This window comes from Corylus avellana, chromosome 4 (assembly GCF_965113065.1).
Source record: "Corylus avellana chromosome 4, dhCorAvel1.hap1.2, whole genome shotgun sequence".
NCBI classification, from domain to species: Eukaryota; Viridiplantae; Streptophyta; class Magnoliopsida; order Fagales; family Betulaceae; genus Corylus; species Corylus avellana.
Genome location: NC_142493.1, coordinates 23207565 through 23231422, shown reverse-complemented (window position 1 = coordinate 23231422; position 23858 = coordinate 23207565). Strand labels below are relative to the sequence as shown.

Sequence of the window (23858 nt, the reverse complement as noted above, 5' to 3'; positions counted from 1 at the left end):
GAAGACCTAGGAGAACAACAAGAGAACGCCTAACATTTCTCCTTACTTAATTACTAATATACATATTTAAATTTATATAATTAATTTTTTGTAATATATATATATATATATATATATATATATATATGAACGAGCCGATCAAGCTTTAAAGAAGCTGAGCTCGCGAGTCTTTATTGAGTTTTTTTTTTGAATGAATCGAGTATATATCATTTACTGCTCAAGTGAAATTTTACAATAACGAGGGAATTTCTACATTATCAAGGTCGAACTCAATTTAAGTTAAACTGAGCGGATGTCAAACAGGTTTTCGCAGGATTGATGTATTTACGGCCCTACATGAATAGTGAACATGCCCATTTGCAAGTAAAGTAGCCCACGCCATCTTGAGCCAGGGCAAGGTTAAAGAACCGTTGAATGCCTAAACTACCCTTCTCCTCCCACAAATTCCCCAAAATCCCCCTCTAAAACTACTTGTTCTTCAAGGCGCTGATTCATACTAAAAGAGACACAGGCAGAGCGAAGAAAGTGAGAATTCGATCGAAGAGGGCAGATCCGGATCAAGAAGCAGATCGAGATGGAGTGCGTGTTCGGACTGGTGGGCGAGGGGTACGCCATAGTGGCGGCGGACACATCGGCGGTGCACAGCATACTGGTGCACAAGTCCAACGAGGACAAGATCATGGTTCTCGATTCCCACAAGCTCATCGCGGCCAGCGGCGAGCCCGGAGACAGGTCCTACTTTGATTCCCATAACATCAAACCAAAAATGGATAAACATTCACTCATTTTTCATTTTGTGCTTCTAAAAGTTTTGGTCTTTTTCAGAGTTCAATTCACGGAGTACATACAGAAGAACGTGGCGCTCTACCACTTCCGAAATGGGATTCCTTTGACCACCGCAGCCGCAGCTAACTTCACCCGAGGCGAGCTTGCCACCGCCTTGCGTAAGGTACTATTGATTAATTGATTTTTTATTTTTCGCTTAATTTTTGGGTTATATTTTGTTTATATCAAATTTTAGGGTTATATCTTGATTTGAGGTTGGGAGTCAAGTGGGTTTTTCGTTTATCGGAAGGCATTACAAATTAGGGTTTGTGGGTTTTTTTTTTTTTTTTTTTTTTGAGATAAGGTATCTGATGGGAGTATTTGTTCTTAATACGACGACGTTTTTGGGTCAGATGAGCAGAAATTGTTTCTTGTATCGTCTCTCATGTGGGTTTTTGTAATGGATATCCATAAAGAGATTAAAGTGGTGGAGGCCTTGGTGTTAAGGTTTGTTCCTTTCAAGGTCTAAGGTTCAACAACTCATGGGTGCAAACAATCTCTTGGGGCCACACACCTTCTAGTGAAAAGCTAGCGATTTAACCGATTCTGTATAGGGAAACTTCTGAGGGTGTGGTGCATGGTACCGGGGTTTACTCTGCAGGGGTGGGTCCGAATGGCCCTGCCAAATTGCCAAAGTAATGTGAATTATAAACATTATTAGACCTGGGCAATATATTCCTAAATGAGGATTCTTCTATGAAAAGAGCTTTTGAGTATTCATTCCGGGTCACATATAAGGATTAGATTTGACCCAAGAGTGAATTCGTTGTGTTATAAACTTTGATATCTTGTGCTGTTTAATCCTTAAGGAGATCAGGCTATTTTTGATTTAGAATGTGGACCGTTGCATTAATCAAGATAGAAAAGATGCTGTGTTGTCCCATTACCTATAAAGATCACAGTGGATAAGGGATTTGGAATCCAGTTTTGAGTGGGATTATTAGGCGAAAATTCAATTCAAGTAGGGTTGTGGAGTTTTTTATTTTTTATTTATTTCTAATTATGCCCATTTTTTTGTTGATTTTGGCATGATGTGTGTGGGGATCAAGCTCTCAAGGCTTTCCTTCCGGACTTGTTTAGCATTGCCTGTTTTAAGGATGCTGCTGTGGTTGCCCATTTAGAGCTTTCTATTGACTCCCATCAGTGGAATATTAAGTTGCTTAGAGCGGCTCACGATTGGGAGATGGATATCTTTACCTCTCTTTCACTTTGTTGTATTACATTAAAGTGAGACGGGTTTGCGAGGATAGACTTTTTTAGATTCCTTCTAGTAGAGAGTTGTTCAATATTAGAACTTACTATAATGTTCTTGTCCCCTTGGAGGAGTGTTTGGTGGAACAAGGCTCCCTTGAGAGTGGCTTTCTTTTCTTGGTCAGCCGCTTAGGGAATATCCTCTCCATGGATAATAATCTAAGGAAATGACATATCATTGTGGTTGAGTGTTGTTGCATGTGTAGGAAGAATGGGGAGTTAATGGACCATCTTTTACTCCATTGTGAGACCGCAAGTGCACTTTGGAATACTATCTTCAGTAGTGTAGGGCTGACTTGGGTAATGCCTAGAAGAGTGGTAGATTTCTTTGCATGTTGGAGAGTGCCAGGGGGTAGGTTTCAACTTGATGCAGTTTGGGAGATGATCCTACCTTGCCTTATGTGGTGCCTATGGAGGGAAAAAAACGATTGTAGCTTGGAGGACCATGAGAAGATCTTGCTGGAATTAAAAGATTTATTCTTTAAGATTCTTTCTTTGGGCACTAGCCTCAGATTTTAGTATTTCGAATTTTCATGTTTTCTTAGATCTCTTCTCCGCTACTAGCTAGGCTTCTCGTTTGCATAATCTCTATATACTTGGGTTGCTCCTTTGCGCTTTTAATGAATTTGTGATTAGATATAAAAAAAAGAAAAAAGAAAAAAGAAAAAGCCTCTCTGCATGGTTTGGGTCAAAGTTAATTAAGGGCGATGTTATAATGTTGGTAGAGCTTTTAAAGTGTATCCTCTTGTAAATAGAGACACTGACAGCTTTTGAAGGGACTCTTCACTTTTGATTATAATGAAACTTAGTCTTTGCTTTAAGATTCTTTTCTGATTTGGCTGTCCTGGAAAACGTGTTCCCTGTGTTTCCTACTAAAAAACATAGGCTTTGATTGAAGATCAAAGAATAGCTTACGTCCCTCTGCTCTGGACTGCATCATTTTTGTGTCTTTTATTTATGAAAATTGAATCTGTTGGAGATTCTCTCATTTCTTGGTTGAATCTTTGTTCCTTCCTAAGAAGCCAGTGCCAAGGGAAAGGTATTTCCTTTTGTCTGAGTATAAATCCCCGATCTTTTTCATAGCTTAGGATGATATTTCTTGGACATACAGGATCCATCTTAAAAGTGGGGGACAGCTCTTGTCAGTGGGTCATCTATCTCACATGCTCATCAGCCTCCTCTTCTTGTTCTTCTTCTCTCTCTCTCTCTCTCTCTCTCTCTCTCTCTCTCTCTCATTTTTCCCCTTCCCTCTCTTTTGTAGTTGTGTGTTACCTTTTCAGGGTTCTGCAGATCTTTGGTTGTTCTAGTTAGAAATTGGCTGGGCTTCTTTGGCTTGGATATCCTCTGCTAGGCCTTAGGTGGCAGTCAGTCCTGCCAGGTCTAAAGACTCTTGTCCAGGTTTCCAGCGTCTTAACTTGGGAGGAGCTCTATGTAAGGCTTCTCTTCCATGTGGTTACCCGGCCTTGGGCAGCCTGTAATGAGGTTTTGTTTTTTTTTTTTTTTTTGGGGGGGGGGGGGGGGTGGCGAGGGGGTGGGAGTGGATTTCCTGATCCTTGCAGCATTCGGATTCGATGCAGCTAGCCTGTCAACAATGCTGATTGCATCTCAAGGACTTTCTTGATTGGCCAAGTAGCGTAGAGAAGTTCTTTGATTGGAAAGAACTATTGGAGGTGTACAAAGGTGAAATTCCTGAGCATGGGTCATGTGATGTCAATGTAATTAAGGATTTTGATTTTTCTATTTTCCGTTTCTCATTTGGTGATAGCAGTCAATGCTATATGGCAGTTGGTGTTGATCGCTTGATGGTTAAGCTGAAAGTTTAGTTTAGATAGGGATCTAGGGTTTTTGCAGGATTCATGAAAGATTTTTACCGTTGTCTTTTCAAGACTTTCTTATAAAGAAAGCTTGATGCTCTTCTTTCTTAGGCACAACTCAAGTCATGTTATAAATACCCATATATTGCTCGCATTGTGCTGGAATGAAACTGTGCTTTGTCAATTACTTGGTCCATTGCTTTGCTTTGAGGGTTATGGAGAAACTGAGTTAAGTTGTACCATTGATCTGGCTGAGGGGCATCTTGATGCAGGACATACTGAGGCTGATTTCTTAGCCAATAGGGGGTATGGTGATACTGGAAAAACTTGTTCAAGTGCCTTTAGCTTCCAATGTTTCTCTTTTCCTTCCTTCTTGGTGCTTCAACTATGTTTCTTTCAAGTTATTCCTTAAGAGATCTTCCTTACAGTAAAAGAAACGCTCTCTGACTTTGATGCTCAGCGGTCTCTAAAGTGAACTTAGATTTTTTGATATGTAATACTTCATGGCAGTTGAGGTAGAGTTAAGCTTAGAGGTATGTTGAGAAGTTGTAACAATTTTTTGTCTGTATTTACATGTATGTAAGAGGAAAAAAGAGAAAAAAAAAGAAGAGGGGGGGGGCGGTGGGGGGGTGGGTTAGTTGTTGTATGAATAAATTCTACTTGGATAGGACCTGTTCTGTTCTTGTTCCAACTTTCTTTTGAGTTAGTCCCACGGAGTTGCAGTTCCTAACGCAGATGCCAAATTACATCCACATGTGGTCATATGCAGGTCTTTTAAGCATAATTGTTAGGTAGTGATACTTTGGCTGCATTGACTTGATATAATTGTGAAATTTCATTTTTCAGAACCCATACTTTGTGAATATCCTTCTAGCTGGCTATGACAAGGAGACAGGCCCATCACTTTACTACATCGACTACATTGCTACACTTCACAAAGTTGACAAGGGAGCATTTGGTTATGGGTCCTATTTTTCCCTCGCGACAATGGACCGACACTACCACAGTCGCATGTCTGTGGAAGAAGCCATCGAATTGGTTGACCAGTGTATAACGGAAATAAGGTCCAGACTGGTGGTGGCACCACCCAACTTTGTAATAAAAATTGTTGACAAGGACGGAGCAAGGGAATATGCTTGGCGTGAAACCGTCAAGGAAGCTGCTGTTGCTTCAGCCTGAATCCTTGTCTTTGTTCCTTTTTAGTTGGGTGTTTTTATCTCTCTCCAAAAAACCGGTTTGTAATACTCAGTACTGCTTGATAGTTGTGTTGTTGGATTATTAATGCAACTCTTTTGTTAGGAGAGAGGTATTTTACAATGCCTTTATTCAGTTCTCTGAATTCTTACCACAATTAGCATGGTGATGAATTATGATATGTTTTTTTTTTTAAATCGTTTTACATTTTATATGAAGCAGCAGAGAAAGGGTCTCATTGCAAAACTTCACCTTATTTTGTCATTCATGTATGTTGATGTCTCAACAGTTTTGTTTCCTTTGCCTATTGAAATATAAGGGTGAAGGAAATTTGTTGGGGATGCATACAGAACATAACAGGCTGATATTGTGTCGATTGCATGAATCATCCAATCGAGTTAATCTCTTTCTCTTATGATGAGATTGGAGTCTTGGATTATTTCCTTTCCACTGGTAGGAGGGACTTTGATTATATAAACAAAGAAGAGAAATGGTAATTTAAATCAACAATTTCACCCCTTCTTTCCTACCATTACCATACAAAGAAAGAAACGACCCAATTATTATTTTTTTTTATTTTTTTCAAGTTTCCCATTACTTCTACCAGACAAAGAGAATACAATTCTTGGTCTTTTGCATAATTTATTTTTAATTTTAGCTATCCTTCTTTTCTATTATTATTCTTACCTTTTCTCTCTCCTCATTTTCCCCTCCTCGTCATTACCAAAAAAATCTCTTTTGGTGAAACATTTTAAAAGGTTTTGGGAGTAGTGCGCGGTGTTTAATTGATTGGCTAGTTGTCTGATCGTACGGATTGCATTGCCCGAAGAAAAGCCATCCCCATCTTTGAAATTTGGATCAAACAGAGTGAACCGTCATTAAACAACATCATATTTAATGAAGCAGAAGTACTTCAATCTAATAAAGTAGAAGTTATTAATTTGAATTTCTTTTTTTTTTATATAAACATGTTAAAAAAAAAAATTAATAAAGTGGAAGTCATTAATTTAAATTTTTTTTTTCTCTTGCGTAGACATGTAAAAAAAAAAAAAAAAAAAATTCTATCTACTGTATGAAATGAGAAAAAAAAAAAAAAAATCCTAAAGATCAAATGAATAAAATATCATGTGGCGTGACAACATATTTATCTTTAAATTTGAAAATTTTATTTGAACCATAAAACAAAATGGATTCACCCTTTCAATTCCATCACTCACTGATTTAGAGAGAGAGGGAGAGAGAGAGAGAGAGAGACTTCAGTAGGAAGTAGAGCAATGGGATTTTGGCACATCTTCAAGTCACTTTCTGTATAAACAGGCCAGCCACTTTCCAGCACAGGTAATGCATGATGAGAAATGCTAAACATATTCAGTCCCCACACTCTCAAGTCTATAGACTCCATACCCACTGACGTGATAATGTAAATCACGTTAGATTTTAGATAAATAACTATTAAATTTAATGATAATTTTTATGACCAAATTAAAAAAAATACAAAAATGTGGGAGTCCACTGTAATTTTTTTTTTTTTTTGGGTGAATAAATACCATTGCCATTTTTTTTGTTTTTGTTTTTTGTTTTTTTTTTGTAAAAGCATAATCCCAATAATGAAAATGTCACCAAGTTTCTTTTTCTTTTTGTGGGTATCTTTTTTAATCAGCGTTTGAGCCCTGTTTCTTTCTTGCTTTATGGGTTTAGATTGAGCTTTGATCGAAGGTGGCTTCTCTCTCTTTCAGAAGCTTTTCTAGTCATCTCCTTCGCGGTTGTCTCTTACCTAACCCTGCATTTTGCCTCTGCATTTTTTAGCAATATTTTATTATATATATATATATATATATTTTTTTTTTTGGTTACTTTAGTACATTTTTAGTGTGTCTGTCTGTGTGCGCTTTTGTGGTTGACAACGTTGTTGTGGGGTTTTAATTCATATATTGGTTGTGGCCTGTGGGCATTGATGTTTGGTTAGCGGAACATGAGATAAGGAATGCCCGTGGACTGTTTGTTATACTGTCTTACTGGATGTAACCGTCATTGTGTGCTTTGATGCAATACTGCAATGCTGTAATACTTGATTCTCTTTAGTTTATGGTGCTTCAGAATGTTGGTTTCCCAAATTGCATTTTTTCATTTGTTGCCTATGTCGCTTCAGTGATTGGGTGTTTATTTATTTTACTTTTTAGAAGCAATCTGTGTACTTTTTCTTTTTTTTTTTCATGGATTTGCTTTCTTTCTTGGGAATTTCTGAGTAGTATTGAAGCTCATATATTTAGTGTTTTCATTTTAGTCTCTGCTTAGTGATGGATTCCTTTGGTGACAAGTGGGGTGATAAGTCGGATGATGAATGCTCTACCATTGGAGACAAAGGAGAAATCGGTTTTATTGATTATGCGGATGACAAATCTGTGTGTAGTTACAACACAATTGAAGAGGGTCCTATTGTTATTTCTGCCCCATTTGCTTTTGTGGAGGGAAAGCCTCAATCAGCAGCCGTAGGAGAAACTGCTGCAGATTCGGTTACTATCAAGAACACTACTGGTGATGCAGTGAATCTCTGGTCTGTTACAATTTTCGCCTCGAATCCTGAGAACTCTTTCAAACTTTCTCTAATGAAGCCTCCATCAGCAAATGAAACCACCAGCGGCTATGTAGACTTTTTCTCCTTGGAGGACAGGACAATTCAGCCAGGGGAGACTTTGACCATATGGTTCTCTTGCGAACCAAAGGAAATTGGCTTGCACACTTCAGTTGTGTACTTTGATGTGGAGAGTGAAAGGATAGAACGAGTGGTTTTTCTTATGGTTGATGATAAGATTTCACAGTCTTTGGTTTCTAGAAAGCCATATTCAAGAGGCAGAAGGAAGACGCAGTTTGTTGACAATAGTGCGTTTGTTACGGGTGTGCGTCCTGCGAAGGCCACAGACCGAGTTTTCAGAAACAGACTTCCTCGATATGACATTCCAGAGAAGATAAGAGAATTACTTGAGAGCAAGCAGATACCTGATGTTGTCCAAGAAGGTCTGACGATGGAGAATTACTCTTCTTTCTTCGAAAAATTAGTGATCATGGAAGAAATACAACTGGAGGTAACTTCTTATTTGTGAACAAAAGAATGGTAATAATGATTGAATGAGATTCCTGTTTTCATTTTGTGCTAAAATTGGTGAATTTTGGCTTCAGAAAGACATGAGAAGTCATGACATGGAATGTGTCCCTATGAGAAAGAGGGGAAATCGATATTTGTCTCTTGAGGTCCCTGGCCTGGCTGAGAAAAGGCCTTCACTTGTCCAAGGGGATTTTATTCTTGCCAAGCTTGCCTGTGAGAATGGAAATGACACGGCTCGTAAATATCAGGTTTGTGTCTAATTGCTCATGGTACTTTATTTGTTATCAATGGTAATGGTTAGAAGTTTCAGCTTGAAAGGTTCCAAATTCTAGCTATAATTAACGTGTCATACTAGTTGCTATAACATTTAAGAGTAATAACTACTGAGCTGTTGTGATTTACCAAAGGGGCTGTTAAGATTCTGTTGAATAAAACATAGCAAATCATTCTTATCACATACCTTGTTCATATAAGGAGATTTGGTTGGAGTTTGGCCTAGTTGGATGCTCTTAGTAGCCTATCCCATCTGTTTGATAAGAATTTCATTTTACGTTTGGATGAAACTATCATCATCATGTTTTTTAAAACATTAGAACATAATTGGAGGTTTCTTGCCTCCTTGGATGTGTTCCGTGTTAGGCAGTTAACAATCCAACATGAATAGTTCTCATTTCGCTCATGTATTTCTTCTATGTAAAAAAATGACATACACACATGCATGAATTGATTGTTATCTACTATTGGCTTTGTTTTTTACTTGAGTGAATATTTAGAATCCTGGAGCTTTTATTTTTTATTTTTTATAACCAAAATTGAATACGTTGTTGCACAGGGTTATATCCACCGTGTTGAGGCTGATGAAGTATATCTGATGTTTGCTCCAGAGATGCACTTGCACCATAAAGATGGGAATCTCTATAATGTTCAGTTTTCATATAATCGAATTAACATGAGAAGGTTATATCTAGCCATTGAAGCTACAGATGAATTAGCAATAGAGTTCCTATTTCCGTCTGAGTCCTTTAACAGGAGGCTCATTGAAACCACTCCACTGGTGCCTATATCTTGTAATCTCAATCCAGAGCAGATGTGTTCGATTGAAATGATCCTTGGCTGCAAAGGAGCCCCGCCTTATGTGATTCACGGGCCTCCAGGTACGGGTAAGACTATGACAGTAGTAGAAGCAATCCTTCAGCTCTACACAACTCGAAAGGATGCTCGGATACTTGTGTGCGCACCTTCAAATAGTGCAGCAGACCACATTCTAGAGAAACTCCTCAGTGAAAAAGCTGTTGAAGTTCGAGAGACTGAAATATTCAGGCTCAACGCATCTTCCCGTCCATATGATGATGTCTCACCTAATATAATCCGCTTCTGCTTCTTTGATGATCATATCTTCAAGTGTCCTCCACGTGGTGCCGTCATGCGATATAGGATCTTCATATCAACTTATATGAGTGCCTCTCTTCTTCATGCAGAAGGTATTAGGCGAGGACACTTCTCTCATATTTTCTTGGATGAGGTTGGCCAAGCTTCAGAACCAGAAACCATGATTCCTATATCCAAACTCTGTCAAAAAAATACAGTTGTTGTTCTTGCTGGAGACCCGAGGCAGTTAGGGCCAGTAATATACTCCAAAGAAGCAGAAACTTTTGGAATGGGTAAATCATACTTGGAAAGATTGTTTGAATCTGACTTTTACTACAATGGGGATGAAAATTATGTAACAAAATTGGTTAGAAACTATAGATGTCACCCGGAAATTCTTTATCTACCTTCGATGCTGTTCTATAATGGAGAATTAATTGCATGTAAAGATGACACAAGTTCCTTTGTGGATACTGTGAATCTCCTTCCTAACAAGGAGTTTCCTGTTCTTTTCTTGGGTATCCAAGGTTGTGATGAGAGGGAAGGAAATAATCCATCATGGTTTAACCGAATCGAGGCAAGCAAGGTAGTCGAGGTCATAAGGCGACTGACTTCTAGTGGGAATCTCAGTGAGGAAGATATTGGGGTAATAACGCCTTATAGGCAGCAAGTGCTGAAAATAAAGAAAGCCCTTGAAGGTTTGGAGATGCCTGATATCAAGGTTGGAAGTGTTGAACAATTTCAAGGACAAGAGAGGCAAGTCATTATTGTATCTACTGTCCGGTCGACGATCAAACACAATGAATTTGACAAGAAGTATTGCTTGGGATTTTTGAGCAATCCAAGAAGGTTTAATGTGGCTACTACCCGTGCTATATCTTTGCTAGTTATAATTGGGAATCCGCACATCATCACCAAGGTAATGCTTTTTCTCTTGCTAGCTGTTATTTAAGATTAATTGAGATAAATATAAAGAGGCCCACACATTGCTGAACAAAACCTGATGAGAACAATGTCCTCTAAAAGATTGTGTCTTCATGAGATCCAGATTCCGAACACACAGAAATATGTACTCCCTCCGTCCCAAAATAGATGTCAGTTTGAAATGACTTCAGTATTGATGAAAAAAAAATTGATAATCTTCCTAAAGTTTAATTTACTTAATATTTGAGGTGGCCCGATTTTTAAGGTTATATAGAAAATTGAAGAAGTAAGAACTACTTTTGAAATTAGACATGTTTTTGGGGCGTCTCAGGGAGAAAAGTAGGAGCATTAAATTTTATATATCTTTTGATAGGAATAGTATAGTAGAGAGTTGCTTATACAGTGTAGGTGGGTGCTTATGAAATTTACTATTGTCTAGGTGGATCTGATACTCATTGTGCAGGTGCTAAGTTCAATTAACAAAACTAGCATCATCTTTTTGAGATTGTTTGAGTACTATATGTATTGAGAGGCTCAATGGAGTTTCATCTGGAATATTTCCTGCAATTATCAGCCTGGAATTCCCATCTGGGTGCATTCTCTGAAACTTGCATCACATTCAACATTATTTATAAGTGATATGTGAATTGAACGAGGGTTACTGAATTTTTGTAAGAACCTTGTAAGAAGTTTCATTCTGAAATTCTTATCTGTGTGTGTGTTGAAAAATGTTTGGTACTGGAACTTACTAGTTTTTTCACTTTATTTATTGCTTTCTATTTCTTTTCTCGTTTCAAGTATTCATTACAGTGTGGAAAATCTGGTCGTACTAAATTCAACTTGACAATTACATGAATATCATAATCTTGTATATTTGCTGCTTACATAACTGGCTCCTTTGTCTTTTGCAGCACCTTCTAACAATGAACTCGGAAATGACTTTTTTTAGATATCTTCTTGCGATCCTCCTGTACTTTTTGTGGTGATAATTAGAACTTAACTTCCTAAAACTTTCTAAATGAGATCTTGGAATGAAAATAAAAAGGTTCCAGTGTTTGTGTGTGTGTTTGACAAAAGCAATGGAGAAATCAGGATTTCTTTTGGTAGAATAGGAATGAGGATAGTTAACAGAAAGGTATTCATGAGCATGTCAAACAGTTAGCTATGATTAAGACAATGTGTTGTGTTAAAATAAATTCTTAGTATTGTGTTATTCATTTCATTTATTCATTTCATGAAGTAATAGAATACATCGAGCTTTCATACCAAAAAAGCCAAGAGTAAGTTTGCTTTGCTAAGGCCCAGTTATTTGCAATTTTTTGGGCAGGACCGGTACTGGAGCAAGCTCTTATGGCATTGTGTAGACAACAAGTCTTATCAGGGTTGTTCTCTCCCTGATAGGCAGGAATTTGTTGATGAGGACTACACACAGGGTGATTACTTGAACTGTGATGAAGAAAACACTCCACCCCCTCAAGAAGGTGAAAGGAATCAAGATTCTTGGAAAGAAGATTATCCTAAACCTGTTACAGATGAGGCTGAATGGTCTGATGGTTGGAAGTAACTTTGATCAACATCTAGCGATATAAAGCAATTGGCATGTGTGTGTGTGTGTGTGTTTTTTTGAGTAGTTTATATCTTCACAGATAAGGTGTTGTATACATCATTCAATTAATATTAGGTTGAAACATATCTTGCTTTTTGTATCCCATGAAGCTACGGTCCACATACAGTTGGATGTTGAAACAGCAACCATCATTTGGTTTAGATTTGCATATGTCATGAAATTTGATTAAAAAGTACTTATGCTAATTTGATTGATATGCTGGATACTGGGTAAAGGAAATTAGAGGAGCTTCTGTCTACAATCCCAATATGCCAATGGCTGCGGAAAAAGGTAATCATAAGGTGTTTGATGAGTATAGATGAGTGGAGATAGAAACAAAGAAAATCAGTATGCCGGGTGGAAGCCAACGGTTGCTGCTGTAAACTTGTTTGGAGGCTGATGAAGCTGTAGCCGGTTCTACTGATGAGTTCCCTGTTTTCTGTGGTTTCTTCTTAGCACACCCTGGTGACGAGCATGGCGTTGCAGATGAATTCTTCTCAGGTTCTTGTGGGGATGCAACATTATTAGACCCTGCAATAAAGCGATTCCAAATTTCAGGTCTCAGAGACCAGACCATGCTTCCATTAGCCACTGATGCTCCTGTCTTATATATAAACCTCTGGTTCTAATTATACATTTGGGATTTAAGGATAAGCCAGTTTTGCCATGATTACAGTGTGTGATCATTGATCAATCTATGCTGATATGTTGGTTATGATGTTAATAAACTGCACGATAAGACTAACATTGCCACATATGCCACATATGCCCTGCAGTTCCTTTTTGACTCTTTTGTGAAATTAGACCAGCCCAGAATGAAATAAGTACTAATGATTCACTCTGAAAACTAATTTCTGATTACTAGCTGCATGTTTGTGTATTGCGCTCAAGCTGAGTCGAGATATAGGTATAAAATTATTTAGGTTAATCATAACCCGATCAATTTAATTAAACGGGTAAGATTTCTCAACTACAACAACTAATTTCGTGTTGGAATTACGGTTGTGTCAAAAATTTTTAATCTTAAATGTCGTGTGTCGGATTCGGATCATATTGAGGCATGAGTATAAGATTATATAAGTTAATCTTAACTCAACCCATTTAATAAAGAGTCAAATTCTTCAACCGTAACTCATTAATTTTATGTTGGATTCATGAACTGTGTCAAAAATAGACGAGCGATGCTAAGATAAAAAGTTTGAGAAGGATTATAAAATTATGAAACCTCGTGTGGCAACATATTGGTGATTCAAAAAATAAACTATGAATTAAGGGAAATGAAAATTGGAAAATAGTAAAGAGAGCAGTTGTTAGGCCAGATACCTGAACCAGATGGATGGGTAAGCCCTGAGCTTGCTGGGCTCCGGAGAGGAGGCAATGCTGGCGACCCTGTTTGATTATTATATAATAAGAAAGGAAAAATAATCCCATTAGTCCATTACATGTACATTGTAAAGAAAATTCCAATATAATCTAATCTTGTGATTGATTTTCTTCTCAGGAAAAAGATAAAAGCACATAGAAAAGAAACGCAGTTGCAAAACCCACCATGAAAATTTCATCTCTATCCAAGTTAAACCAAGAAAAGATCAAGATTCAAGATACCAAGAACTGTGTTCGGATTTTCGAACCTGAGCAAAGCGACCCCAAAGATCCCTTCGTCGAATTGCCATCTCTCGGCAGTGGACATACCGAAGAAAGAGAGAGCACTCTTGTGCCATTGACCGGAAACCCGAGGATTGAGGGCTGCTGGACGAGGTAACAGAGGCAAACGCCATTGCTGCTAGAGTTCAGAGCTGAGGAGAAGGCGTGGCAGCACCCATCGGAGGGTGTGGCTGAGAGGTTGTTGGGCGGAGACGAGATGTAGGGCAGGCATGGCGAGAACAGAACAAGCTCCTCTGTGCAGCTCGAAGGCGGTGGCGGTGGCGGTTGTGGTGGCCCTGGTGGTGGGGCTGCGGCAGAGGCGGCGAGGAGGACCACAGAGGCAAGGACGAGAGCAATGAGTGGAAGCGGGGCGGTGGCGATCATGGTTGATGGGGGGTTATGGAAATCTTTAGGGAAGTCTCAGAGTGATCAACTTGGTAAGCAGTTATATGAATGGTTGAGTGGCGGGAGAGTTTCTGTTAATAAAGGGCCAGGATTGCCGTGAATGCCCTTTGGTTTTTGAGTTATTTACATCCATTTCTTAGTTATTGACTGTTTTGACCGGGACCCTTTTAGCCCCATTTCTGAGAAACGTTCTTGCTCTTGCTCTTTTACTTTTCTTTCTCTTTGCTCTTATTCGGCCAAAGACAATGATGTCTTTTCAGCTAGTTGGCTCAAACACATTTTTTGCAAAGAAAAGAAGGAATAGGTTATTTAAACCACTCGCATGACACTCGATTTATGTCCTCTAGTGATGTACGGTCTCTGTCAGGTGTCGCTTGTCCCGGCAGAGTAGTGGCGCCGAATTCTTTACATGCTTCTTGGCCGATTGCGATTGTTACCGGGCGTTGTGTAGTGCCACGTGCTCATTTCCATTGGTTGGCTAAGGGCATTGCTGATTCTTTGCTGGGTATAACGGGACAATTGGAATGAGGTGGCAAAGTTAAGTGATTATCCTCAGCACCACATCTCCCTTCGTCTTCCGTGCGTTCGGCTAGTTGGTTTGCTCGGCTCGTCGGGGTTTGAGGTCTGGGTTCTATTGCTAGGCCCAAGTCTACAGTCTCGAATTTGGGCGGTCGGGTAGATGCTTGGTATCTCGGGAAACAACCATGAAGAGCCAATAATTGCTGCAGAATTTGGCACACAAAATGTCTTGGCCTTGTGGCCCCTCTTTTCAAAACTTATTATATAGAAGAAGAAAGGAGATAAAGGTGTAAACCGTGAAATTATGTGCATTTTGGGTTTGTCTTGAAATGAGGAGGGAAGGGGTTAAGAAAGAGGCATTACCTTGACAAAGAGTCAATGCAGTTGCAGCCATGTAACAGTTTGAAAATGGTAAAGAAAGCGGGTGCTTAATGGAGGGAATGATGCTACCAGAAAGCAAAAGAGTTGTGTCTAGCTTGGACCATTTAATTCACCATTTATTTCAAAAACTTAAGTTGATACAGGATAAATTTATCAATACTTTAACACTCTTACTTACATTCAATACGTGAAATATTTAATTGAAACATGAGGTGAATTAATGGATACAAAATTCGAACTCAAAACCTTTACTCTAATACTATGTTAAATTACCATTTATTCTAAAAGTTTAAGCTGATAAAAAGAGGTAAATTTAATCATTTAATCAATACTTTTACATCACCATCTGATTAGCGCTTTGCAGCAAGTATCCAACAATGGTAATGGAGCCATTTCTTTGACTGAAGCACTGCTCAAGGTCTATCCCCTGCATAGAGTAGCCTCCATAGCTTTTGACTTCGAACCGAAGGGGCTAAAACACTGAGCAGAAAGGCCGATGACCAAGTAAGCCTGAAGGAAGCAAGTCCTCTAAAACTCATCTTTGCACATGGACTTTAAGAAGAATGTATTTTGGCATATTAGTCAGTAGCTCTACTTCTCTGCCTTTCTGCAGCAGGGAAGTAGAGAAGTTGGCTTTAAGACGAATGTATTTTGGCATATGTTTTCAGACAACTTAGATATAACCATTTGGACTGGTATTCAGTATTCACCAAACCGCTTGCCAAAAGTCTCTTTAAACAATCAAATCTTTATTTCCTCTGATACATACACATATATGTATTACAAAGAATGCACTCTCAAATAAATAAATAATCACACAATGTTGCTCTCAATGATCAGAGCAATGTATAAGCTCATACACATACTGGGAAGACAATAACCTAGCAGTACTTCAAAGCAACAAATCCTAACATAAGTAGCAGAAGAGATGGTGAGAGAGTGTGAGAGCGCATGGCAGCTGATGGGGTCAGAACTGGGCGGCTGCCTGTAGTTGCAGTCGGAGCGCCGGAATCAACTGTCGGAGATGGTGGAGTTAAAGTTGGTGTCGTGTCAGATTCTGGTGCCTGAGCAGGTGTTGTGGGTTCAGGGACAGAAGAAGCTGCTCAAGAAAACAAATTAATATGACATTAGTATCAAGGATAAGTAGCACCAAAACTCAAACCATTATATATACAGTTTACTAAATAGCGTTACTCCTTGCATATACCTTTAGGACTAGGAGAAGGAGAAAGTTCGGAAGAAGGTGATGGGCCTAGCGAGACCGGACCTGCAAATCAATTTCAAACATGTTAAGTGGACTCAAAATTTGAAAAAAGAAACGAGAGAAAATTCAGTTCAGAGCTATATATATATATCTTGCTAAGCTCTGGCCCCTGAAGTAGAAATAATGATGGTTCAAAGTAGGAAAGGTACCTGGAGCAGGAATAGGTGCACCAGCGGCTGCAGAAGTACAAAAAACTTGCATTAGTATGTCTATAGTTTCATAAAAGAATACCACAAATGAGTATGTTGTACAAAGGTTGTACCTTTGCATTGGAGGGGAACACCAGGCAAGTTACAGGCACGAGGGAGAGAAATGGCCAAGGATCGATTGATGGGTATTTGGAAGGGAACGTTTCCAGTAACAATGAGGCACAAACAGCCCATGCTACCACTTGTGAGGGATTTCAGAGCGTTGCAGCAGTCAGCACTTGGTGAGGTACCATTTGCAGTACTATTAGTCAAAAAGTTCAGGCAAGGAGTGAAGCTGGAAATCATTGAAGAACTGCATGGAGTGCTGATCTGGCCATAAACTGGAATACTAATGAAGAACACAGCTATGGCCAGTATCGGAACAACACGAGCACAACACGAAAAGAGCGCCATTGGAGTTGGGGAAAAGGGAAAGAAATTTAAGGTGTTGAGAAGAAAGCTGAGGGGGAACTTGGATTTGAGTGTTTGATGATGTTTTGGGGAGAGAAGGGTGTAGGAATTTATAGAGAGGGGGAAGACAGATAACAGAAGTGGAGGGAAAGTAGGTGAGTTTGAAGTTGGTTTTGGAGTTCAACCACCTTAACTAATCTCAATGATCAAATAAAACAGCTTAAGTAGGTGAAACGGTCGGCTTGTTGTGGCATCTGTGTAGGCTTATGTTGACTTTCATTCTGTGTCAGCTTAACATCAGCCAATTGCTCAACTAAGAAGTTCCTTTATGATTCAGCTAACAGGGGCCATGGATATCTCAAGACTTTTCTTGCAGATTAAAAGCTGCTGATTCTTCTGAGCAAATTCGTTGGCTTGAAGTTTTTACTTGCTCTGTGAAAAAAACGAATCATTGACATGTAGAAGAATTTAGCAATCTGTTGGACTAGCCAAAATAGCTATATCAAAAAATACCAAAAAAAACCTCTACATTCATCTAGACACTTGCTAAAGATTTGACTAGCTATTATGAGCACGGTAACTTAACAATGCATAACTTACAATTAATAAAAAAAAAAAAAAAAAAAAATCAATATTGTTCTCTTCTTTTTGGGAATAGTAAAAATAGATAAATAAATAAAATTTTACTTGAAATAGTAAAAACTAATAGCTAAAATGTTGAGAGGTACATATGTACTTTAGAAAAAGTGAGTAGTTCTTTTTTTTTTTTTTTTTTTTTTAAAAAAAAAAATGTGTTCACTAAATATTTACTGAACCAGATAGAAATGGTCTCTCAAATTGTTGCCTTCTAATTACAAGATCATTTTTGTTCAAGGGAACACAAACCATTAAAGCTGGTGACTGATCACAACCGTCAAAGACTTTTTTATTTATCTAAGGATTTGATTGAAATTGTGATAGGAAGGTTCAAAAATATTTTTAGTACTTAAAAAGTTGTTTCAAACAAAAAGTTAAGAGCATTCCTCGCAGACTCTCTGTAAGGGAGTTTATTCCCTAAGTTTAAAAAATATGTTCCTAAAATCGCAAAAAACTTCTTACAGTACAGTAGAACCCAATGTTTTGGGTTTCACTATTGCAATCTTTATGATTATTCAAATATAAAAAAATGATTCTCTCTTCTCTCCTCTCTCCTCTCACAATTCTCTCTTGTCTCTCATTAATTAAAAAATATATATATTTTAATGATATATGGAATGATTAAAGGAAGCTATTGGAATGTATTTTGATATAAAGAAGCAAAAAGTAGTTTGAAGCCTTAAATATAAGAAAAATGACGAGAAAACTGCTGAAAATGCTCTAATATGTTTGGTATAAAATTTTAAAATACTTTTTTTTTTTTTTGACTTTTTTACTTTAAAAATGACCAAAACACATTAAAAAAAAAAACTCTTCTTGGCTTTAAAAACTCCATTTTCCTACACAATCGATAATGTTCGAGAAAAAAAAAAAAAAATGAAGAACCATTAATGTTAGACTTGTTAATTTTTTGTATGTTATCTTTCCTCCATGAATCATGATGGAGAAGGGGTCTTCTACTGCCCGCATCTTTCCCAGAACTATGGGATATAATTGTTATAATTGAAACTATAAGACGTGTATTTTTGAAAGTTTAATTTAGGATTCTGATAGCCACGTAGCCTATGAGGACTTGGTAAGATTGTTCTTGACGAGATATGACAGATGAATTGAAAGTGAAAATGTCTTTGACGTGAGATTGCCATCGTTACCAACATTGCCATAAAAGATCGTTTTCTTACATGGACGACAAGACAAGACAAGACAAGACAAAGTAGGGAGGAACAAAGAGTGGTACAAGATACCACTAAAAACAACACAACATCAAAACTTCAGCTGCTCCTATCAGCATATCTAATGACACCACACAAGGAAAAAAAACTGTATCTACAACCAAAGTCACTCCCCAACAAATTCTCTGCATGCTTATAATGGAATTGGAAAAAAAACGCAACTCAGAAAACTTCTACCTTACTTTATGATTGCAGGAGAGTAGACCTTTTTGTTCCATACTGCACTTAGAGATTCACTTTTCTATCAAAAATCCAACTGAATGGAATAACTGGTGCTTGTTTGGCCCTTCCTTGAGCTCTTTCCTCTAGCCTTCTAATTCTTGGGGTTAACCCACAAACATAGTCTTGTGCTTTTCGCCCCTCGGCCGAGAGTCCAGTCAGCTGCTCCACTTTCCATCTGCCAACCAAAAACTCCAATATGTCGGCATAGTCCTTGGCAGTGTAGACCCCTAGCCGCTGTGCGACAGCTGAAAAGTGATCAAAAAGGTTATCATCACGGCCATCATACATCAAGTGGGCTGGCATGGAGATTTTCTTCCTCATCATGTCGGCAAATGCCGTGACAGTTCCATCAGGATCAATCTCAAATAGCTTTTCTACTATCTTGGTGTAGGCAGTTTCATGGCGCTTCTCATCTGAGGCGATTATGCCACATATTTGTGCCAAATTCAAGTCACCATGCTCCTTAGCATGCCTGGCAGTGTTCCCATGGGAGATAAAGGTTGCCCTTTCTTGGAAAGAAGTATAGATGAAACCAAGGTAGGGACTATTTTCTGTTCGAGGATCCTATTAGAAAAATATAAAGAAAATCAAAGTCAAGGATCGAGCAGGTATTCTGTTGGATTAAAGGAAAGATTTAAGGAAACAAAAACTATTAAACAGATAAGATCAATTACTAATTTTTTTTGGTGATCTCCAATTACAAGAGCAATTATTTTGGAGATTGAACAAAGGATTCATATTTTGCTTCAAAAATATGATGTGGAAAGGCAAATTATGGAACCATTGCATGAATTATATATACAAATCGAAAGAACTCATGAACCTTCACAAGATGGAACACCAAAGAAGAAAAGAAAACAGATATGTGTAGTTGAATGTCCTTCAAACTGTGCATGCTTGTGTTTGTGTATGAAAACCCTTCTGCAATAATGCATAAATACAAGTTCATGATCTATCAGAAGTTTCAAACATGGGCTTCCTGCAGACCGCAAACACAGAAATCCTTTGCAAAGGATCCAACAACCACATGAGATGCAACGAGTCCAGCCACCAAATGTGAAAATGAATTCAACATCTATGTGTGGGGCTTGCATATATGCACGTGCAAAAAATTAGAGACAAGACACTTCAATTTATATGGCAAGGATCTCACCATTCCTGACCCAATCAGATACTGAATTGTCTTCTCTATTTGCCTCATGTCTACTCGCCCAGTGAGGTAGAGATACTTATTGAGTAGGTCCCCATGCCTGTTCTCTTCAGCAGTCCATGCCCTGGTCCAAACTGCCCAAGAAGAAGGGCTTGCTCCAGTTTCATCCCGAACTCCATCTAAGGTATTAAGCATTGTTTGATAAGTTGGAAGGGCTTCTTCTGTAATCATATCTCCAACCAAAACAACAAAGTAATCATCTGGAATCTCCTTTACCCTCTGCCTTAATTCCTTGACTTGATCATGAAATCCATCAGAGGCAGGGTCCGGCAGATAATCCTGTGGTTGCCAACACTTCTCGACTGGCTTCAGGTGAACCAAAATGTTCTCTTCAGCCCAATCCTCCAAAGACTTAAAGATCTCAATCTTTTGGGGTGGCATGGAATGGGTAACCTGAACATGCACCTCCCGAGGAGGCATAAAAGGCTTCTTCTGATTCTCAACCTCCCTGCATTAAATGAAGAATTTGGCATTAGATTGTCCAAGCACAAAAACAGAAAAAAAGTTCAGGTTGTGCCTATCACAAGGAAAGGGAATGGGTTTTCAATGACACAGAACTATGAAGGCTGAGTAGATTCATTGAAAAAATGGGTCGACTTTCACCGAAGGGTGTCAAGGTTCAAATTTTTTTTAAGTATGGACTGTGGAAAGTAAAGGATAAAAAACTAGTTAATCGCAAACACAATAAATAATTTATTTTTCATGGAGCACCAAATAAAGGAAAGGGAGGTCCTGATTCATGGACCTAGTGGTGTGATGCAAGAGTAATATTCTCGAATATATATATTTGGCTACAAGAAAATCATCTGAATGAGAAATTAGTCAGACCCCTTAAAAATGCATAATTTTGGTATAATTTATAGCATAAGATCCATCAAAGGTTTGCTCATAAATAAGAGAGCTAGAAACAAAATCAGTCACCAGAAAATTATAATGCCACCCAATATTTATGATTTATAGTGAAATCTATTGAACAGAAAAGGAAAATGGATGAAAATGCACAGTATATTATATTAAAACCACCAACAAATTGAAAAGCAATAAAAAAGAAACATTTTAACCCACAAGTATGTTTGTGAATATATTGGATTTATAAAAAAGAGAGGTGACAAAAGATGAATCACCCTTGCGCACCCATGCACACGCACACACATACAAAAGTTATATCAATAAAACAACCCAAAAATATCCAACCTTAGACGTTCTGTCATGAGATGTGCACAAATATGCAAAATATAAAAATTGAAAAATAACACACAAAGATGAACCAACAGCCAAAAGATAAACTATGATTTGAAGTCCAAGAACCATTTTAAAAACATGGACAAAGACCTCCTCATTTCTTACAACAACATGACCTACAGCTGCAAGCTGTAATGTAAGTCAAAGATGTTTGTTTTCTAGTTCTACTAAATAACGTGTAGTATTTAGTAGAACTAGAAAAGAAAACCCCTCGAAGTCCAAGCATCGGCAACAATAATGCTTCCAACTAAAGACAAAACCACCAACACTGCCAAAAACATGAGAAAACAACAGATGGACAATCATGCACCCATTGAATTAGACAAATATAGATAGATTTACAGAAAAAAAAAAATGCCAACTTCTCAAGATATACTCCTTCAAAATTAAATCCACTCTTCAGGGGAAACTTGAAATTTAGGTATACAATTTGCTTTCACAAAACATAAATTTCCAACACAATTTCTACCAAAGATGAATAAGTCAGCCAATACATGCATTAACATGGATAAACTAAAAATTCAATGAATCAACCAAAACCATTTCTGTCAACACAAGGAAACCAAAAGGGGGAAAAAAAAACACTAAAGACAAGAAAACTCATAGTTTCATTATATGAAACATGCAATTAATGTAAAAGAAAACAGGAATTCAACCAACTGATAAAATTAATTAAATAATAAATATCCAAACCACCGTCATCCACCTAAGTGAAAAAGACAACCGGATAACAACATAAACATCAAACTCACTAATCACATAGAGACCAGGTACTGCAAGAGCATCATTCCAACCACCAAACGACACAAAATGAAAATAGAAGAGTGTTATGCAATTAGCTAATGTCTTGAAAAAGTATTTAAGAATTTTCTGGTAAAAACAAAAAAAGATAAAAGTTAAAAGGTACATATTTGATTGTGCATCGTTCTCGGTAGGATAATATTCCTAGATACGAATTTAACAAAATGGCAGACAAATTTTTGAGGCTTCTAGGAAAATGCAACATCAAAGTGGCTTTTGAAAAATAGCTCTTAAAAAACGCAAGAAAAAAAATTCTGCATCCTTTTGGAGACCCCACCGAGCAAACACTAGGAAGAATAAGCAGCGTCATTTACAATAATAATATTTATCAATGTTGCACTTAAAACATTTTCTTTTTGAGAAAAAATAAATTATGGAATCATCAAGTGCATGAGAAAAATAAGCTGAGCCGACAGAACAACCATCTCCAAAGATTAAAGCAGAAGCATTGAGAAATTACCAGATACAGTACACACATGAATCATTCCTCCCACAAATAAAGTAAGATTCCATATATTTTACAATTGATTCATGAAATTCAATTAGAACCAACAATAAAATCGAAGGACCTACCCTTGAAATCCCAATATCTAAACAAACTAAATATATCTCAATGGGCTCTCTCCGGTCATAATGCATCTCAATGAGTTCAATCTAGAATAAATAAAGAAAGAAGAAGTTCTACATGCAAGAACAACGTTTACGACAATAGAACAAATGGGAGATTAATCAAATACGTACACCACCTAGAAAATCACCAAAAGCTAATTAAAGAAGATGAAAAGCATCTCATTGAATTCAAATTAGCGACTAATACAAAACAATCACTTGAGAAAACGGGCAAAAATATAGAAACACCTTGAAGATCACCAATAATCATTAAGAAAAAAACAAACAAGGAAACCCCATATGAGGTAATTCAAAATTAGCCGAAAGATAAAATACCCACATAAAAAAGACATCATTTCACCGTCAAAGCCAATGAGATCACAGAAAAGAAAACAACATATGCAAGCTCAACTCAAAATTACAGGGGACGAAAACAAAGACCCAGATCCATAAACAGCCCCAAAACACGAAAATACACAAAGATCCATTGGTTAATCCGGGAACATGAATGCCTGACAATCTCTGTAGATGCTCAAAAGGTGAAGGAATAAGCACTCACTTGGAGCCAGAGCTCAGGGTGGAAGCCATGAAGAACTTGGAAGATCTGAAGCTGGGCTTCGGTTGGGGAAACAAAGAGGGCAGCTTTGGAGGTTGAGAGGTGAAAAGATTGAGTTTAAGAGCCATCGGTTTGGGTTTTCTCAGCTTTCTTCCTCCACAGAAGAGAGGCAGAAATGGTTTGCGGGACACTTTATAGGCGAGAAGGAAAGGAGAACCACTATTAGTGGCTATATACGTGTGATATATATATATATATATATATATATATATATAGAAAAATGCCATTGCTTTTTTTTTATCAAATTACATGTTCACCCTTTACAATTTATCGAACATTTTGATTTTTAACATGTCCACCTAAAGAAAAAAGGAGAGGAATTCGCGCTTCATGAGGTATAGTCCCCATCCAATTGACCTACTATTTCGGGACAATTTATTGAAGAGGAATACT

The 23858-nt window shown here is 37.8% G+C and overlaps 5 protein-coding genes across 7 annotated transcripts; 2 read left to right on the top strand and 3 right to left on the bottom strand.

The window, feature by feature from the left end:
• Window positions 1-398: 398 nt before the first annotated feature.
• On the top strand, window positions 399-5223 carry LOC132178622 (proteasome subunit beta type-2-A). Its single transcript, XM_059591085.2, has 3 exons — window positions 399-732; window positions 826-949; window positions 4737-5223. The coding sequence occupies exons 1-3, from the start codon at window positions 575-577 to the stop codon at window positions 5067-5069; spliced, it is 615 nt and encodes a 204-aa protein (XP_059447068.1). The 5' UTR covers window positions 399-574; the 3' UTR covers window positions 5070-5223.
• Window positions 5224-6719: 1496 nt separating this feature from the next.
• Window positions 6720-12365, top strand: SDE3 (P-loop containing nucleoside triphosphate hydrolases superfamily protein). 3 transcript variants are annotated; one of them, XM_059591558.2, is made up of 5 exons: window positions 6720-6846; window positions 7369-8167; window positions 8262-8435; window positions 9020-10474; window positions 11807-12365. In XM_059591558.2, the coding sequence occupies exons 2-5, from the start codon at window positions 7382-7384 to the stop codon at window positions 12041-12043; spliced, it is 2652 nt and encodes an 883-aa protein (XP_059447541.2). In that variant the 5' UTR covers window positions 6720-6846; window positions 7369-7381; the 3' UTR covers window positions 12044-12365. The 3 variants fall into 3 exon arrangements, with proteins under 3 accessions (XP_059447541.2, XP_059447542.2, XP_059447540.2); XM_059591559.2 differs by having other exon boundaries at window positions 6738-6800; XM_059591557.2 differs by lacking the exon at window positions 6720-6846 and adding an exon at window positions 6951-7145.
• A 9-nt stretch (window positions 12366-12374) lies between these two features.
• On the bottom strand, window positions 12375-14113 carry LOC132178243 (Bifunctional inhibitor/lipid-transfer protein/seed storage 2S albumin superfamily protein). The gene is made up of 3 exons (XM_059590691.2): window positions 13717-14113; window positions 13409-13474; window positions 12375-12616 (listed from the first exon to the last, which is right to left on the bottom strand). Exons 1-3 carry the CDS (start codon window positions 14111-14113, stop codon window positions 12381-12383), a joined length of 699 nt encoding a protein of 232 aa, XP_059446674.2. The 3' UTR covers window positions 12375-12380.
• A 1680-nt stretch (window positions 14114-15793) lies between these two features.
• LOC132179599 (non-specific lipid transfer protein GPI-anchored 20) lies at window positions 15794-17087 on the bottom strand. Its single transcript, XM_059592339.2, has 4 exons — window positions 16561-17087; window positions 16448-16474; window positions 16242-16301; window positions 15794-16133 (listed from the first exon to the last, which is right to left on the bottom strand). Exons 1-4 carry the CDS (start codon window positions 16898-16900, stop codon window positions 15916-15918), a joined length of 645 nt encoding a protein of 214 aa, XP_059448322.2. The 5' UTR covers window positions 16901-17087; the 3' UTR covers window positions 15794-15915.
• Window positions 17088-18642: 1555 nt separating this feature from the next.
• On the bottom strand, window positions 18643-23629 carry LOC132177089 (stearoyl-[acyl-carrier-protein] 9-desaturase, chloroplastic). Its single transcript, XM_059589305.2, has 3 exons — window positions 23409-23629; window positions 20141-20645; window positions 18643-19551 (listed from the first exon to the last, which is right to left on the bottom strand). Exons 1-3 carry the CDS (start codon window positions 23531-23533, stop codon window positions 18991-18993), a joined length of 1191 nt encoding a protein of 396 aa, XP_059445288.2. The 5' UTR covers window positions 23534-23629; the 3' UTR covers window positions 18643-18990.
• Between the last annotated feature and the right edge of the window lie 229 nt (window positions 23630-23858).